This window comes from Haliaeetus albicilla, chromosome 8 (assembly GCF_947461875.1).
Source record: "Haliaeetus albicilla chromosome 8, bHalAlb1.1, whole genome shotgun sequence".
NCBI lineage: Eukaryota > Metazoa > Chordata > Aves > Accipitriformes > Accipitridae > Haliaeetus > Haliaeetus albicilla.
The window spans coordinates 43936238-43952735 of record NC_091490.1 but is presented as its reverse complement, the minus strand read 5'-3'; the positions used below and the strand labels follow the sequence as shown (position 1 = coordinate 43952735).

At 60.0% G+C, this 16498-nt stretch overlaps 1 protein-coding gene across 1 annotated transcript in view; it reads left to right on the top strand.

Moving 5' to 3' along the window:
• The first annotated feature begins 6507 nt into the window (after positions 1 to 6507).
• The window catches only part of EFNA2 (ephrin A2), a 49962-nt gene continuing 39971 nt past the window's right edge, over positions 6508 to 16498 (top strand). The window contains exon 1 of the mRNA XM_069790591.1: positions 6508 to 6693. Coding sequence (XP_069646692.1) covers positions 6572 to 6693 — 122 coding nt within the window. The 5' untranslated portion in view covers positions 6508 to 6571. The remainder of the gene's footprint in view (positions 6694 to 16498) is intronic.

Here is a 16498-nt window from a genome sequence, read left to right as displayed (position 1 = left end):
ACCCTTCCTGCTGGAGGGGAGAGAGTGCCTGGGGTCCCAGGGGGATCCACGCCAGGAGCTCTGGGCTCAGGGGCGCAGCCAGGTTTGGGTTATAATTGCAGCATTTTGCACCACTGCATCTGCTTATTTGGAAGGGATTTCCTAAATAAAATGGGGGCTCAGGGAGCCCAGGGGGGCTTGAAGGGCCTCTCCCAGCTGATGAACCCTGGGTGGCTCGAGCTGTGCCTCAGTCCGGCCGCGTTGATGGATAGCCCACCATGCTGCAGGAGCAGCCTCGTGAACTCGGGATCATCCCTCCCCGTCGGGGACCCCGAGGGATGGGCCCCTCTGTGAAGACCCGTCTGTCTCTGCTGCTGACCCCGTGCCTGCCCTGGAGAGCGGCCGTGTGCCCGGAGCGATCATCCCACGCTCTTCCTGGGGCAGCTCGACCCAAAGTACCGCTGGGCACGACGGCCAGCGTCAGCCGCACGTGAACAGCTCCGGTGCGGCTCTCGCCGCCTGTCGGGACGGTTTCTGGGCTGGGGGGGAGCTCGTGTGAGGCTGCCCCACTGCAGGCAGCCCCACAGATGGAGATGAAGCGAGCAGCAAGTTCCAGCATCCTTCTGCAACCTCCCTCCGATCCGGGGGCTGGGGCAGAGCCAGGTCTGTCTCCCAGCCGGGCATCGCGGCGCTTGGCTCCAGCCGCCCCGGGAGATGGAGGAGCCACCGCCGGCAGCTCGCCGCAGTGGTTCATCACCCTCGCTGTGTGGCTGCCCGCTCGCCGGCCCGGTGCCAGCCCGTCCCTCCCGGCCGGGGGGAGCAGCCGTTCCCCGCGCGTGCCCCGGCGCAGGCAGGGCTGCCGGCGGTCAGGAGCTTTGCCATCAGCGCTGGCGCGGCTTGGGGAAGCAGAAAGGCCCAAGCTGACAGCGGCCGCTAATGAGCCAGCGGTAATGCACTCGTGGCTGTTCATTACTTTGGGGTTTCTGACATTTGGGTCAGTTAATGGATTTGTCTCTTCCCCCCTCCCGTGTCCTCCCACTCCCCTGCCCGTGGCTGCCCAGGACCAGCTGTAAATTAGCCCTTAATTTCTCACATGTGTCTTTACTTAAACGGCAAATGCGCTAAACAGCAAACTCCCCCCTGCTCGCCCCCTCCCCGGCCTCTCGGGCATTTGGGGGGTCGGTGCCGGTGGATGCCAAGGGCTGCCGGGCTGGCTCTCTGCCGGGGACGCCGTGGCTGGGGCATCGGCACGACTCTGCCGTCGCCGTACCGTGCGGACAGACCCCGTTGCCGGCTGGGATCCCCCCACGCTCGGACCCTGCGTCTGCGCGAGAGTTTGTGTTCAGGCTCGGAAAGCTCGGAGGGACTCGCCTGGGCCCCTTTTTTTCCTGTTGCAGCTAAATTATAACCAGCCTTTGTAAGGAGGCAGCAGGCTTGCCTCTGCGCCGGCTCTTCGCAGGCGTTTCTGCTGCGACGCTTCATCTTTTAAGTGGGAAGTTTTTTCTTTTGGTAGCAAATATTTTCCATAATTTCTAGGCTCGTACAATTAAAGCTGAAGAACCCGGGTGTAAATTATACCTCCCTGCAACCAGCCTCGCCCCCCTAGAGTAGCTAGGGGCTGGAAATATGAGGATTTGCAATAATTAAGGCAAATAGTTGTTTTTGTTTGGTAAGAAAAACAACCCGGTGCTGTTAGAAAGAAGGCAAGAAAAACCATAGAAAATGTTTTCCTTCCAATTACCAAGAAGGGGGGAAGAAAAAGTCGTTACATGCAAAGCTGGTGCCGGGCTCTGCGCCTGGCTGAGACATGTAGAAACTAAACCAGGACTGGGCTGGGAAGCAAACACCCGTCGGGAAGCTGGATGGCAAGGATTAACCGGCCTGTTTCCTCGTGCTCTCCCCATTTTCCAGTGAATTTGATCCGTGACCTCCCACAGCTCCGGCGGAGCACGAGCTGTTGCACTGGGCTGAGCTGGGCTGAGCTGGGCTTACTGCCTGCGTGTGAACTGGCAGCTTCCCGCACGTTGCCTGCACAGGCAGAGAAAAGCCGTGTGGAGCACTGGGGGAAGCAGCGGGACTCGCTGGTGCTGCCCGGCGCCCGCTGTGGCCTCTCCGCGTAGCCACGCTTTGCCGAACGGCCACAGATTTGCCAGCCGGCGAGTACCTGGGTGGGAACCGGCACCCCAAACTGCGGCCGGCCAAAGTCGATGGCCGCCGCCCAAGGCAGCGCGATGGTCTTCTTATTGTTTCCGTTTCTCAATCCACAAAATAACTATGGAATTGATTAGTCTTGAGGGGTATGGTGGAGCTTGATTAATTTAGTAATTATTCCTTCAAGGTATTTCCCTCCTCGAGGGCCCGATCCTGGTCCAAAGCCCTTTGGAGACCCTGGGCGGCCTTTGGGCAGCTCTGAGCCCTGTTGCCCCCCCCCCATCTGGCAGCGGGGTGCCGGGGGCCACGGTGCACGCTGTGCCGGGGGGCAGGACGGCCCCTCGCTCTGCCGGGGGTGTCCCCGGTCCCCCTGTGCCCCCTGCCCCGCTGGCCCTGCCGGCAGGAACGCCGAGGTCCGTTCCCTGGAGCAGGGACCTGGGAAATGTCTCACGTGCTTGGAAGCTTATCTGCTTTCTCCAGCTCTATCAGTTGGGCTGATAAAAGGCACTGCCTCTCCCGGCAAGCCTTGCCTGAGGTGTTTTAGGCAGGGCTGGAGTAGAGCCTGCTGTTGAATACCTGGTGCTTTAGCTGCTCCTGACTTTACTGTTTGGGCTGAATTTCTCAGTTGAGGTGTTTTTTCCTGTAATTTCAGCCAAATTTGTTTAGCTATTTCCAAGGACAAGGCTTTGGAAAAATAATTTTTTCTTTTTAAATTGCGTTAAAATATTCTAGTGACCTTTTCTTTCAAAAGCCCCAGTGCCTGGCAGAAGGGATACGGAGCCTGGCATGGAGGGGTAGCAGCTCCCTGCCGGCTGCCTTCCCGTGGTCCAGCCGGGAGCCCAAACCAAGCGAGGGCTCGGCAGTTTGCAGGGGCTCAGCGGAGGAGCCGGGGGGGCAGCGGGGTGTCCAGCAGGCTGTGTCTGCGCCGGCTGGCCGGAGCTGGGGGCAGCCAGTGTCCCCGGCATCGCTGCCGCCACCGCTCGAACAGTTTGGCAGCCTGAATGAGGCCGGATAGCCAAAATCTGGAGCCTGGGAGTGCTGGGAGAGCCCAGCCCTGAACTCGCCTTGCATTCCTGGGGAGGAAAAGTAATTGCCCGTCCCCAGTCCAGACCTTGGAGTTATCGAGCCTAGAGGTGATGGAAATCCAGCTCAGTTCCTCAATGCCACGGCTTGAGCTGGGCCGGGACTCCCGTCCCCGAGACCTTGCGGATTCTCCTGGCCCCGGCTACGGGTTTTCCTACTAATGTTCTCATTTTTCAAATGCCTGTCGAGGAGTGGGGTGGCCGGCTGGGAGCGTTCAGGGCTCTCGCAGCCTCCTCTGGGTTTTTGATCATAATTGGCATTTGTGAGTCTCCTGCTGGCAGCCGCCATCCCTGCCACACGTTGGTTTAGTGTTAGGGAGTGGGAACCAGTTCCCCAGCAGCTCCCGCACTGGTTTGGCAGTGGAGGACGTGTGCTTTGCCTCCGCTGGTGGTCCCGCTCATGCTGGGCGGTCGGCACCCCTCTGGTACCTCGAGGAGAACTGTCCCTCCGCCTGCCTCCGGTGTCAGACCTCCACGGGTGGCCGGAGAGCTCGGGGGTCGAGGACCATCTCGAGCAGGGTTATTAGGGAGCTTATCCGGGGTTACTCCCTCGGGATGTTTGCCTTCGGTTTTTGAGGGTGGCTGAAGCCACCGGAGCGGTTCTCCCCCCGCACAACCCTTGCCGTGAGCAAACCAGATGCAGTCACAGCGTGCGTGAACCCCATCACGGACGGGCTGGGGCAAGGTCCGTCTCTTCCAGCTGGATCTGCCCCAGAAAAGCTTCTTCCAGCATCCCTGAGAAGGTTTTTCCATCGGCTGCAGCAGTCTCCTGGCGGTCCAGCTTCAGGGGCTTCAACTCCCGAAACATCCCCGTTGCGGGTGGTGTCAGCGCCGGTTTTTGCGGGTCTCCCCCAAAGGTGCCCCCCCAAGTGTCCCCCCGGAGCCGCGCTCTTTGGACGGGCTCTGCCGGGGCTCCCTTCGCCGTCCCCCGTGCTGGCCGCAGCCACACGCCGGGGAGGGACCACCGCTGGCCCTCTCGGCATGTCCGGAAAGGCTTTTAGTGGCTTGGCTTGATGAATGAAAACAAATAAACTTGATAGACAAGTGGACAGCTTTATGATGGCTTCCCACTGACAGGGAGAAAGATTGGTTGTCGGTGGCTTGATAGAGAAATATCTTGATGGGAGTCAGATAAAGAGATGTATAACCTTGATGGCGAAGGATGAGGAGTTGGCTGCGTGGGAGGACGCGCCGGCAGCGTTATTCAAAAATAATTCTGCCTTTATTTGTTTTACTTTTTGGCGGGGGGGAGGGACGCAGAGCCCCACAGTTCATTGAGTTTTTCAAAATAGATTTGCTAAATAAATAATGACGATGATCCATATTTTATTTATATCCCACCTATCTACATGCAGCACTGGAGGTGTTTTACAATGGACCTCTTTCTCCCTTTTAAAGCTAACAAACTCAAAACTAAAAGCACATTAGATGGAGACAGATTTACAAGGATGTTTAGATGCCGAAGCATAAAGACAGGCAGCGAGCGGGATTTGCGGACGCGCCTCGGCTGCTCACTCCCGTTGATTTTAATGGGCACCTCGTTGCTGTTGTGAATCCAACTGGACGCGTATTTGCACCCGCAGGCACCTCAGGAGCTGCGAGGAGCTGCCTCCGGCTCCGGGGACCTCGGGGGATGCCCGGGGGGGGCTCGCCAAGGGTCCCCGGGCAGGAGGGTTCAGAGTCCGCCCGCGTCTGCTCACCCTTCTGCAGCGGCAGCGATTCATCTATTAAATTTTTTGAATTTTGGGGGGGGGGGTCTGGGAGCGGAGCAGGCCCTGCCCCGGCGAGCACCAGCCTGCCCGGGCCGCCCGAGAAAGGCGTCCTCGCTCGGGGACGTGGCTCCCCGCGACGTGGCCTCCAGCGCCGCGGCCGGGCGCCGCGCCCGCCGACCGAAAATCCCACCGGCTTTTCCCACGGGTCTTATTTTCTGCGGGCGAGCTCTGTCCTCCCCGGTGCCGGACACGGCCCGGCAGACCGCGGCGCCCGTCGCGCGGGGCGAGGGCCGCGGCACGCGGTGGCCCTGGCCGGCGAGGCCGTGAGCCGGCGCGGCCGGCGGCACGCGAAGGTTCTGCCCGAGGTGCCGCCTGCGCCGCGTTACTCACATCAGCGTTTTCCGAGCGCTCGACAAAGGAAAGCGATATGTTAATGCAAATTATTGTTTAATTTTATCCCCGGATCAGAGGTGAAAAAACGTCTGTGTGTGCTGCAGAGGAGGGGCTCTGCTCCCCCCCCCGGCCCAGGATGGGGTGTCCGTCCGTCCGTCTGTCCGGCCCTGCCCTTGGCGCGTGCCCCGGCAGCCGGCGGGTTGCAGGATCTGCCCCTGTGGTGTCAGCCCCTAACGTACCCCCCCCCAAAACCAACCCCAACCCCCCCGCGAGCCCTTCCCTTCCTCAAGGTAAAGCACCCCCAAACCCCCCCGCTGTGCTGCACCCCGCGGTGCACAACCTCACCCCCCCCTTTGCAAAGCCCCCCCCAACTCCACCGGTGTGACCCCCCCCCTTGCCAAAAGCCCCCCCCCAACTCCGCCGGTGTGACCCCCCTCCCTTTGCAAAAGGCCCCCCCGCCCTGCCGATGTGACACCCCCCCCCCTTTTCCAAAGCCCCCCCCCGAGACTCCGCCGGTGTGACCCCCCCCCCCCCCCGCAGAGGTGGGGCCGCTCGCGGCACGGACCGAGGCGGCGCGCGCGCGCGCTCGCGCGGGGCCCCGCCCTGGGACCGGGCCGGGCGCGCGCGGCGGCCGCCGGTGGCAACAACGTGTCAGAGGCGGCGGCGGCGCGCGGGCCCCGCGCGGGGCGGGGCGGCGCGGGGCGGGGCGGCGGGCGGAGCGGCGCGGGGCGGGCGGGGGGCGCGGGCGGCGGGCGCAGCATGGCGCGGCGGCACTGAGGGAGCAGCGGCCTCCCCGGCCCGGCCTTTGTCTCTCCGGTGTCCCCGGAGCGGAGGAGCCCCGCGCGGGGGGCCTGGGGCTGAGCCCGCAGGTGCGGGAGACAGCACCGGGGCTCGAGTACCGGGCGGCGGCGGCGGCGGCGGGGCTCGGAGGAACTTGGCCGAAGTTCGGCGGCGGGGGAAGGGGGGTGGGGGGGGGAGGTTCCCGGTACCGGGGCGAGCCGCGGGAACCGGCCGGTCCCCGCCGCCCAAGGGGCGCGGGATGCGGCTGCCCCGGCGCCGCCGCACCGCGGCCGCCCCCAACTTTCCCCGCTGACGGCGCCCGGGGCCGCGGGCGATGGTGAGGGCTGGCCGCCCGCCCGCCGCCGCCCGCCGCCCGCCCGCCGCCCCCGGCCGGCCCCAGGGCTCCGCCGCCCGCCGCCGCCGCCCCGCCGCCCCCTGAAGCGGCCGGAGCCGCGCCCGCCGCCGGCCGGGACGATGGTGCGCTGGGAGGCGGCCGCGCTGCTCGCCGCGCTCGTCGGTGTCTGCGTTTGGACCGACGAGACCGGGAAAGTTATCTCGGATCGGTACGCCGTCTACTGGAACCGGAGCAATCCCAGGTGAGGGCGGGGGCCGGTCCCGGGGCGGCGGGGGCCGGGCTGCAGCGACGCCCGACTTGGAGTCTCCCCCCCCCCCCCTCCCCGGTGAGCCCGCAGCCGCCCGGTGACAGGCGGCCGCCGCCGTCCGTTGCGGGTCGGGTCCCGCTGCAGCCCCCCGGTTTACTGCGGTGAACGGGCTGGGCGGCCGCGGGGAGGGGGAGCGGGGGTCGGTGCGGGTCCCCGGCGGTTCCTCCTCCGGCTGCCACCCCCCCCCGGCGTCAGAGTTCACCGGAGGCTCCGGGGGGAGCCGTCCCCGGGGGCTGCGGCAGCCCCGGGAGCACCGCCCGCGGGTGGGTCGCGTTCCACGGGGGGCGGGGGTCAGGGGCGGGGGGGGGTTGGTGGTGGTGATGGTGGTGGTGGTGGGGAGCGGCGGGGGCTGCGGCTCGGCCCCCCCCCGGCCCCTCTGCGCCCAACTTAGGGGAAGTTCAAATTCCTCCTCCCCGCCAGTCCCGGTGTTCCCCCCCCCCCCCCGGTCCCTCTCCCGGGGGCCGCTCGGCGAAGCTCCTGCGAAAAAAAACCGAAATACGACCCGAAAGGCGCCTGGTGCTGCCGGTGGTGGCCCCGGGAGTATTTAAAATAACGATTTGGGGGTGAAACGGTAAAATGGGCTGGTTGGGGCTGGACTGGGGGGGTCTGGCCAGCCCGGTGAAGCCGCCGGTGGACGGGTGCGTGTGGCCGGGAGCTGGGGGCAGCCGGGGCCCCGCTGCTGCCCCTTTTCTTTTCGTCTTGGAAAAGAAATCGCTGCCTAGTTGGTTTAGTTTCCCTGGTCTGTCTTTGAATTTAGATTTTTTTTTTTTTTTTCCCAAGCATCCTCTTCCCCCCCCCCGTGCGAGTTTCGTCTCTCTTGTCTTTGTTCATAATTTTTGAGGAACCAGAAACTGTTGGGAGAGTTTGAAGCGAGGATGAGTTCTACTTCTGACTCAGGTGGCCATGACCACCGGGACCCCCACCCCCTCCTTCCCCTCGGATACAAACCACAGGGTTTTGAATGGGCCGATTTGTGGGGACTCTTGTAAAAGACGAAAAAAATAAAAAAAACCTGCCACCGAAACCACATTTTTTTTCCCCCCCAATTAATCCAAGTTAAACCGGCCCCGGCAGCGTCCCCCGCCAAGCCGAGGGTGGCGGGTCGCGTGGCGACGCTCAGTTCACTTCTGCGGTGGGTGCAGCTGCGACCGCTGCCTTCAGGTTTGGGCTTTTCCGTTCTCTGGGTAAAACGGGTGTTTCTTTGTCCCCCGTCGGTCACAGCGGGGCCTGGCCCTCGTCCCCCCCAGCCGGGGCCGGGGCCCTGGCCGCGGAGCTGGGGCTGCCGGCGAGGCGGTTCCTCCGGCGCTGCCCAGCTGGGAGGCTTTTCCCCTCTTGCAGTGGGAGAGCTGGGAGGAGACCCTCGGTGGCACCTTATCCGCTCCTGGCCTCGTCCTGGCAGCGTCCTGGTGACACCATCCCAGTTTATTAAAGTTCCCGGCTGCCTTTCGGCGGGTGGCCGCAGGCGCCCGAAGCTGGCGGGATGCGTGCGGGGCCGAGGATCCTCGTGAGCATCGGCGGCCGGCCGCCGCGCGTCCCCTCGGGGGGACCGACCGGGTGCCGTCATCCCCAACCTCGCAACCTCGCGCCCTCGCGCCGCCCCAAAATTGGGGCGAGCCCGTCTCTTTGTGCGCGGCGGTGCCTTCGCCATGGGCCGCCTGCGGTGCATATGGATTTTATTATCTCCCTCACATTTTTGTGGGGGATTGTAAGAGGCAGGGAATTTTTTTTGCCCATTGCAAAGTTTTTGGTTGCAGTTCCTGGTCCTCCCCAGCTCCCACACTTTGGGCTCTTTTCTTTTGTTCTCCCAAATGCCAAACATGTGCGAGGGCCCCCCCGGTCAAACGCCGGCATCCCGGCCGCTGGAGACGAGGGTGGCATCGCTGAACGGTCGGGGCCACGGGTGAGACTTAGCACCCAAGGGTTCCTACGGTGGTGCCGATAGCCAAAAGTAGCCCCTCGTCCTTGGGCGATGGGCGTCCCAGGAGCCGGCACGGGACCCGGTGTTGGTGATGGCTTCGGCTCAGCCTCGCGAGCTGCCTGCGTCCCCATCGCTGGGATGGGTGCCGCAGAGAAGGTAGCAGGGAATTTATCCTCGAAAATAAGTGGTAGTTCATTATTACGTTTTTTTTTTTCCTAAATCTGATGTTGGCAGGGAAAATATTTTCGAGGGGGGGAAATAAAATAAGGCAAAGGAAGTGCGAAGGGATAGGAGGGAAGAGCAGACAATGGCTGGTGGGTTTTAGCAGGCACATCCGCAGCGCCTGGCTCCGGGATGTGACCCAAATTTCCCCAATGTGGGAGCACCCTGTGTCGCAATCGGCCGATGCACTGTGCGTTCCCTGCGTGTATGTTCAGGTCTCGGAATTCAAGACAATTTATTAGATGTTGCAAATATAGAAATTGCCATTGAGTTTTCTGCTTATTTCCTTTTTGAACCCAGCGGTGGTTTTATTTTGTCTGTTTCTGGAGTTACTAGAAGACTCTCTCATCCTTAAAAATGAAGAACAACGTATACATGTTTTTTCTGGTTTCTTGTTTTCCTTCTTTCCCCCCCCCCCTTACCATCTCATTTAATAAGGGGGAAATCAAAAGGGATTAACAAAAAAAAAAAAAAGGGAAGAAAAAAAAAAAAGAGGTTAAAATGCCCGGTGCTTGTTTGAACCCACAGACCTGATCTGGCGATAAATATTTTTCTTCACGTTTATATTGCAATCTATATTTTATAGAAGACAGTAATAAATCTCATGGTCAATATGATTTGCCCAGCTTAGAATAATTCTATATTTCATAATTGGGTCTAAATTAAAAATAAGTGGTACCTCGGGATGCTGCAATTTGCCTGTTCTGTGGAGATATTTAGCCACTTGCTGTGGATTTACAGGTTTACTTTTTTTTAAATGATTTTGTAAGCATGCATTTGGAAAAGGATGCACGGGTTTTGCTGGGTGTAACTCCTGGGTTATCCTGGAAATAGCCAAAGGAGGAAGAGCGTATCTTTATATAATAATGCGCTGTTTCGATACCCGCATAGAACTGTGGATTTTTGCTCTACAGCGCGTACAGACGCACTAACACCGTTTCATCTCCCCGGGCGTGGGATGCGATGGCCGTGCCCGGGCAGCAGCAGGGCCAGGGCCGGTCGTGGATGCGGGTGCTCTGTGTCCGGGGCAGCGCGCCTGTGGACGGGACCACGGGGCACGAGAGCTCAGCTGGGTCCGGCACTGTGGGCGGGGGTCCGGCATCGCGGTCGGGGGTCCGGCCGGGGCAGGGCTCTTCCCTCCACGGGGTCTTGGGGGCCCGCGCCGTCGCTATTTTCCAGCCGGTGGCGTGGGAACCGCTTGCCCGTAGGGTTCTTGGGCGGATTTGCAGCCTTGGGACCCGACGAGAGGCGCAGCGGGTCGAGCCGGGCGTCCCGGAGTCTCCGCCGGTCGGACGGCATCGCCTGGGTGGGTCGGGGTCTCCAGCTTTGGCCCCCCTTGCTCACACGACCCATGCGCTGCAGCAGGATTTAGGATGGATGTCTCGGGTGCGCTACAGTGCGTCGTGTGGTGAAAAAACGGCGGTTTGGGAAACCTCCGCGCTACCGGGGGAAAAGGTCTGTGGGAAGGAGCGACCTGTCCTCGGAGGGTCCCTGATCCCGGGACCCCCTGACCCGCGGCCTTGGGGCTGCGACTGGAAACCTCTCGAAGGCCAAGGAAGGACAGAGGATTTAAGATTTGTTTTCGTCCCCCGCTCTACCTACAGCTATGTAACGGGCAGGTTATAGTAATTCCAGAATGACAGTGTTCCTGCAGCCAAATGCAATTCCCATATACGCTGCCGTGTGTTTCTGTATCTACAGAGAGGGAAATGTGCAAACTATTAGGTATTTTCCTCTCTCTGTTTACAGTACAGATACAAATGCTGTAAATGGTCTAGTTTTTACCCGTGGCCTATATTTAACTGTGAGGTCATTTCTCTGCCTTGGAAGGCTTATTTTTCTGATTTTTTTTCTTTTTTTTTTTTTTTTTTGGTTTTGTGAGCACAGCTGGGATTTTGGTTCTGCTCCTCTGCACTCCCCAATCCCGGCATCGGGAAGCCGGAGAAATGGTTTCTAGCAGGGGGATTTACCGCCGCTGGCGGGAGCCCGGGTGATGCTCAGGGACGGCGGTGACGGCAGAGCAGGACTTTTGGGGGGGTCTTTTTGTGCGCCCTGTCCTTCGGGAGCGGGCGAGCGGTCCGTGCCGCAGGGATGGTGGAGTTGGGGTGAAGGAGGGGGGGGTCTGGATCGTGCTCGCCAGCCTGTTGGCTTTTGTGCCCCTTTTCTCCTGCATTGCCGTCTCCCAGAGCCACAGCCCCGGCACCCGCCGCCGGTGCTGGCTGGCTGGTGCTTTGTCCGAGAGCCCGGTGCACGGCAGCCGGGGTGAGGAGAGCCGTGGCGAAGCCCCGACCAGCCGGAGCTGGGACCGTGCCCCGTTAACGGCCTGAGCAAACTTGCCTGCCTGCGTGTGGGTCACGAGGGGTTGCGGCCGGGACGGTGGCAGCCCGCGTGTGCCCAGCCCTCCTTCGAGGCAGCGAAGACGACGACGTGTTTGCCTTTTTCCAGGGGAATTTGGTGCTGGAGGGGGGTGGCCAAGCGGGAGGGCTTGGCTCGGGGGGAGCGTGCACGGCACTGGATGTGCCCACCCATGTCTCCGTGCTGGGGTGGGTTTGGTGCCAGCCCTGCTATGGGGCTGGTTCCCAAAACTTCTCTGTTCCGGCTCTGTCTGGGGCAGCCTGGGCTGAGACCTTTGGGGTCGGCTCCCAACCCTGCCCGTCCCCCCCCCCACCCCAGCTCCCGTAGGCATCACACGGGGGTCTGCACTAGTCTCTGCAAGAAACACGCCCCGTTCCCCCCTCGGAGCAATTTTAACGTGAATTTTAACTCTGGCACTTGGGGGGTTCCCATGTCACTGGCAGGCTGAGTCCCCTCACCGGGTGCACCGGGCTCGGGGTGCCAGGAGCGGTGCCGGGGTGGTTGGGGCTGCTGGCGCTCGGCCACGTCCTGCATCCTGGGCAATTACTGCTCTTTTAGTTTTCATCTGTTCCGTTTTCCCTTTGTGCCGAGATCATTTGCAGCCCTTCCCACCCCTCTTTTCCAGCCCGTTAAGCCGTGTTAGCTATTCTTCACCAGCCCAGGTCTGCGGCGAGCGCGGTTAATGGAGAGCAGATACAAACAGGTCCAGCGTCTCTGACAAGATTTTCTCTCTCTGCCTGTCTCTGTCTCTCTGCCTGTCCCTTTCGAGGGACCGCAATTACATTCCCTGCTGGTCGCACATTTGGTATCCAAATGCTGGCCATGCGCTGCATCCTAATGCGAGGACGGGCTGGGGGGTGCGCGGTGCTGCCGGCGGGTCAGCCGCTCCCCGGCACCCCCGGCGTCCCCTGGCTTGTCCTGGTGCGGGGAGGCACAAAGAGGATGGGAGTGAGGACGGTGCAGAGGCTGGGGGGGAGAGCGATGCCTTCAGTTACCACTGGAAAGCTTTAAAAGTACTCTTTCATATATATATATATGTATGTGTGTGTGTATATATATGTATGCACACATACGTATATACACCTTACACACACACATAAATAATACAGATGCCCAAACACACCTCCGCCCACCCGGCGTACCTGCATGCGTGGGAAGGTGTGCATGCCTGTAACCATCCCTGTGTTATATACACATGTAATGCCTACCTGTGGGCTGAGGGATATAAATAGGTTTGTTTTTACATGTCTCTGAACACAGATCTCAGCATCCAGGTCTAATCTCGCCCAGCTGTCTGTCTGTCTCGCTGCGTACACACGTATGTCCCACGTGCCGGTGGCTGTGGCTATCTGTATCTGTACCTGCATACGTTTGACAAGGTTCATCTGTCGGGTTGTCTGTAAAATTGCAGCAATTGTTCTTTAAATAGCTCCTTGTTCCTGATGGTGAAAATTTCAGTTCTTTTGTGTTAGGTATTAATCATGATTTTAGAGGCTTCATTTTTATCCTAGATGTTTTTCCCCACTCGGGGCAGAGATCTTGCCCTGCTTCATTGGATTTAATGGCATTTATGGAAGGCAAGCAGATCTTGGCGTTGTTACCTTCAGCCCCTAAGAGGAGCGTAAATTATTTTTTTCCCCCCTCCGCCATGACCCATCGGAACCCGATGCGCTCCAGCCCGAAGTCCAGCCATTTTCTTGTGCTTTGAGCATCACCACGAAACCAAGACCAACCCCATTTTTGCCTCTGTGGGCGCAGGGGTAAGCGGCGCTTCTAGTATCGCCGACACCGCGGTCCGAGACGCCATGGCAAATGGGTCTGAAGCCCGAGAAGCGCTGGTGTGAGCAGGCGGCCACCACTGATGCTTTGGTGTTTGCCAAATGAATTTGGGAGACGTCCCTGAAGCCAGGGACACCCCGAAAACAGGGCTTGTGTTTCACTGGTGCATAGGAGGTGTTTGTGTGGGTGCAAACTCTTTGTCAGCAGCCCAGCAAGCCCTTTTCCCCCGGCCGCCGGGTTTGGGGTCCCCATTGCCGTCCCCACCGTGCCACCAGCCTGGGTGGGAGCTGTGTCGGGGTGACAGCACCGGTGGAGCCATTTGGGCTTGTCCAGCCCATGCGATGCACGGGGGCTGTTTCATCCCCAGCAGGAAAACTGGGAAGGGACGAGGCTATGAGAGCAGGGCGGCCGGGAGGGAGCCCGTTCGGCTAGCGCCGTGCCGTGCCGCCGTCCGGGCAGGGTGCTGCCGCCCTGCACAGTCCCAGCTTGTTCCTGGGTGGTCAGAGTGTTGTTATTTATTTATTTCTCCTCCCTCCTCTCCCCCTTTGCTTGTTGATGCTGCTGTGGCTGGGCTGCTAAATAGCTTCCCATTGTTCGAGAGCTAATTACCTCTTAATGAGGCTCCTTACTCAAAAGCCAAGCAAGAGTGGAGGCTGTGGGGTGGGCTGCTTTGCAGGCGGGTGAAGGCAGGCTGCCTGGCAGGGCACTGGGTGGTGGGAGGGCTGGGGTCACCGGACCCTCCCGCGGGCACCGGTTGGGTTTGGCTCTGCCGCACCAACCGTGCGAAAACGGGGCTTCCTTGGTTGGCCGTGGTGAGAGCTGCGGCGGTGGAGCTGCCGGCCTGGAGCTTCGTCCCAAAGGGCGGCCAGCGGAATGGCTTTGCCAAAAGTTCCGTCTTGAGCCCCAAAGCTGGTAACTACCGGGGAGAAACGAAAACCCTGCGGGGTTTGCCGAGGCAGCCTGTCTCTTCCTGACCTTAGCCCGTCCATTGGCAAGAGGCTGGCACCAGCCCTTGCCCCAACGGGGTTCAAGAGCTTTGGCTGGAGGGAGCTGGGCAGTGCGCGTGGAGGGTCCTTGCCCCCCCCCCCCCCCCAGGGGTGAGAAGTAAAGTTTGGTCTCCACTTGCCGGATCCTGGCTCTGTCCCCGGAGTCATGTGCATCCCTCGGGCCGGCGGGGCTGGAGCGTCACCGCGGGCACGAGGATGCGGCGGCTCGTCCGTGTGCCGGATGGTGATGCCGCAGACGTGATGGGGGGGGAAAAAGGATCCTTCTCCAAAGGGATTGGGAAAGCACCCGCCTCCGCCCTCCCCAGCCGCCCCGCTCTGATTGAAGCTGGGCTTTGTGCCCCCGCGCCGGGGGTGGGTGGGAGGATCCCAAACTTCAGAGGGGGACGAGGCGGTCAAAGCAACAACAGTGGGGAAAAATAAAACAAAGGAGGAAAATTTACTCCCTAGAATAATAACGAAGACGGGGAATGACTTCCCCTTCCCCTGCGCCCTTGGGGAGCACTGGGGGCAGCGAGGGGTCTGACCCTGCGGGCACTCGCAGCCCCCGAAGAGGGGAGTGAGCCCCTGCGAGCTGATGGACGTGCAAAAGCACGTGAGATGCCGGACTGGAGCCCCAGCCTGGGCTGGTGGGAGCTTTGGGGTCGTCGTCCCCGTCCTGCCCAGCCATCCCGGGCTGCCAGCCGGGGCTCGGTCCGGCCCTGGGCGGAGGGGGTGGCAGGGGACACCGGTGGGTCTTGGTGGGCACCAGCCTGGGGCAGGACCGGGCTGGGCAGCTGGTGCTGGATGTGGGGGTCCTGGGGCAGAGTGGGGTTCGGGGTGAGACTGGGGGTCCCTAGCTCCCACGCTGTCCAAAAATGCCCCCGGCTGCCCAGCTTGCCCCTGACTCGCCTGCCCGGTGAGGCTGGTGATGGTGGTGGGGGCCCGCAGCGCTCTGCCGTATCGATCCCTGGCAGTGATTTAAATGCCATAAAGCATGGCTATCGACGTCTCACGGCCTCCAGTGAAGCCAATCAGCGCTGGGGCCAGCAAGACCCACGCTCCCGTTTCTGAGCCCTGCTTGGATCCATTTGACGTTTTCCTCCGGGTCATTAATGGAGGGAGAGGGATGCAGACAGAAACGTGCATTAAGTCTTCCTTTATTTTTCTTTTTTTTTTTTCTTTCCCCCTCCCTCTTCCTAACCTTTTTAAATTTTTCCCCTCATCCCGCATTTGCTTTCCAAGACCCGGCCGTTAGAGCAGAGGAGCAGCGAGCGATGCCACTGCTGGGCAAGGGACGGCCACGGCGCCGAGCCACGTCCCCAGTGGGGCTGTGCCAGAGGGGCAGCTGTGGTGGGATCCTGCTGCACGTGAGCTCTTCCTGACCTGCCAATTTTCTGCTTTTCTTGGCAATTTTCCCCCCACCCTGGCCTTGCTTTGAATTTGCGGGGTTTTCCATTTTTTTTTTTCCTGCAGCCGCGACCTCCATGCGCGCACGTGTGTTGGTGCAAATGCCGCCTGCCCGGGGGCTGCCCATGCAGAATCAGTCCCACCAAACACCAGCCTGGTGCTGGACCCGGTGCCGCTGGTCCCCCGAGATGCGGCAGTGAGTCTGCAGGCATCCGCGCAGACACCACTGGTATTCCCACTGCCCGCTGCAGAAGCATTACCAGGATCCGTGGAGTTTAAAACCATCACTCCGTACTTTTTATTTGAATACAGGAACGTGCTTTTATTTAAGCTCCTTCCCCACGCAACCCTGAAATGCCCCCAAGAATTAAACTTTGTATTTCAGATCTTTTGTACAAAACGTAAATCTCCCCTGGCTCTGTTCCCCAGGGCCGCCGGCTTTGGCAAAAAGGCGAATAAATTGCAAAGGGGGTTTGTAATGACTGGAGATGGGAAAGACCCGTTAGATCCCCCAGCCTGTTCCTCCTCCTGATGCATCTGAATTGTCTCCTCCATCTATTTGATTAGCGTGGCGTTCAGCCTAATTTCAGTGGAAATATTTGCTGTTTCCCCCGGTGTGTCTGCAACCAAGTTTTGTAGGATTTTTTTCTGCAGAAGAGGAGAAATTATTTGTATCGGTTTATTTTTCTTTAACATTACACGGAGAGCAAAACTCTCCCATGTGCTAGGAAACAGATAAAGTGTTTAGACAGCAAATACAAATATTTCTGAGCACTCAGCCCGGCTACAGATATTTCTGCCTGTCCTCCAGCAGGATTTCTTACTGTGTCTTCTAGTGGGTTTTTATTTAGACTGGTTTGATTTTTTTTTTTATTTTTATTTTTAAAAAGCCCTATTTATATTTGCAGTAAAATAAAATCAGCCAAGCCTGACCCTGTAGAGAACTCGAAAAATCCCAATTCTTCCTTTTTCCAATCCTGTTTCCACTGAGAAAAAAAGCCCCTGGACCTCACGCCCTGCACAAAATCCAACCGCGACGGGATTATTTCGGCGGCTGAGCTTTCTGCAGCTG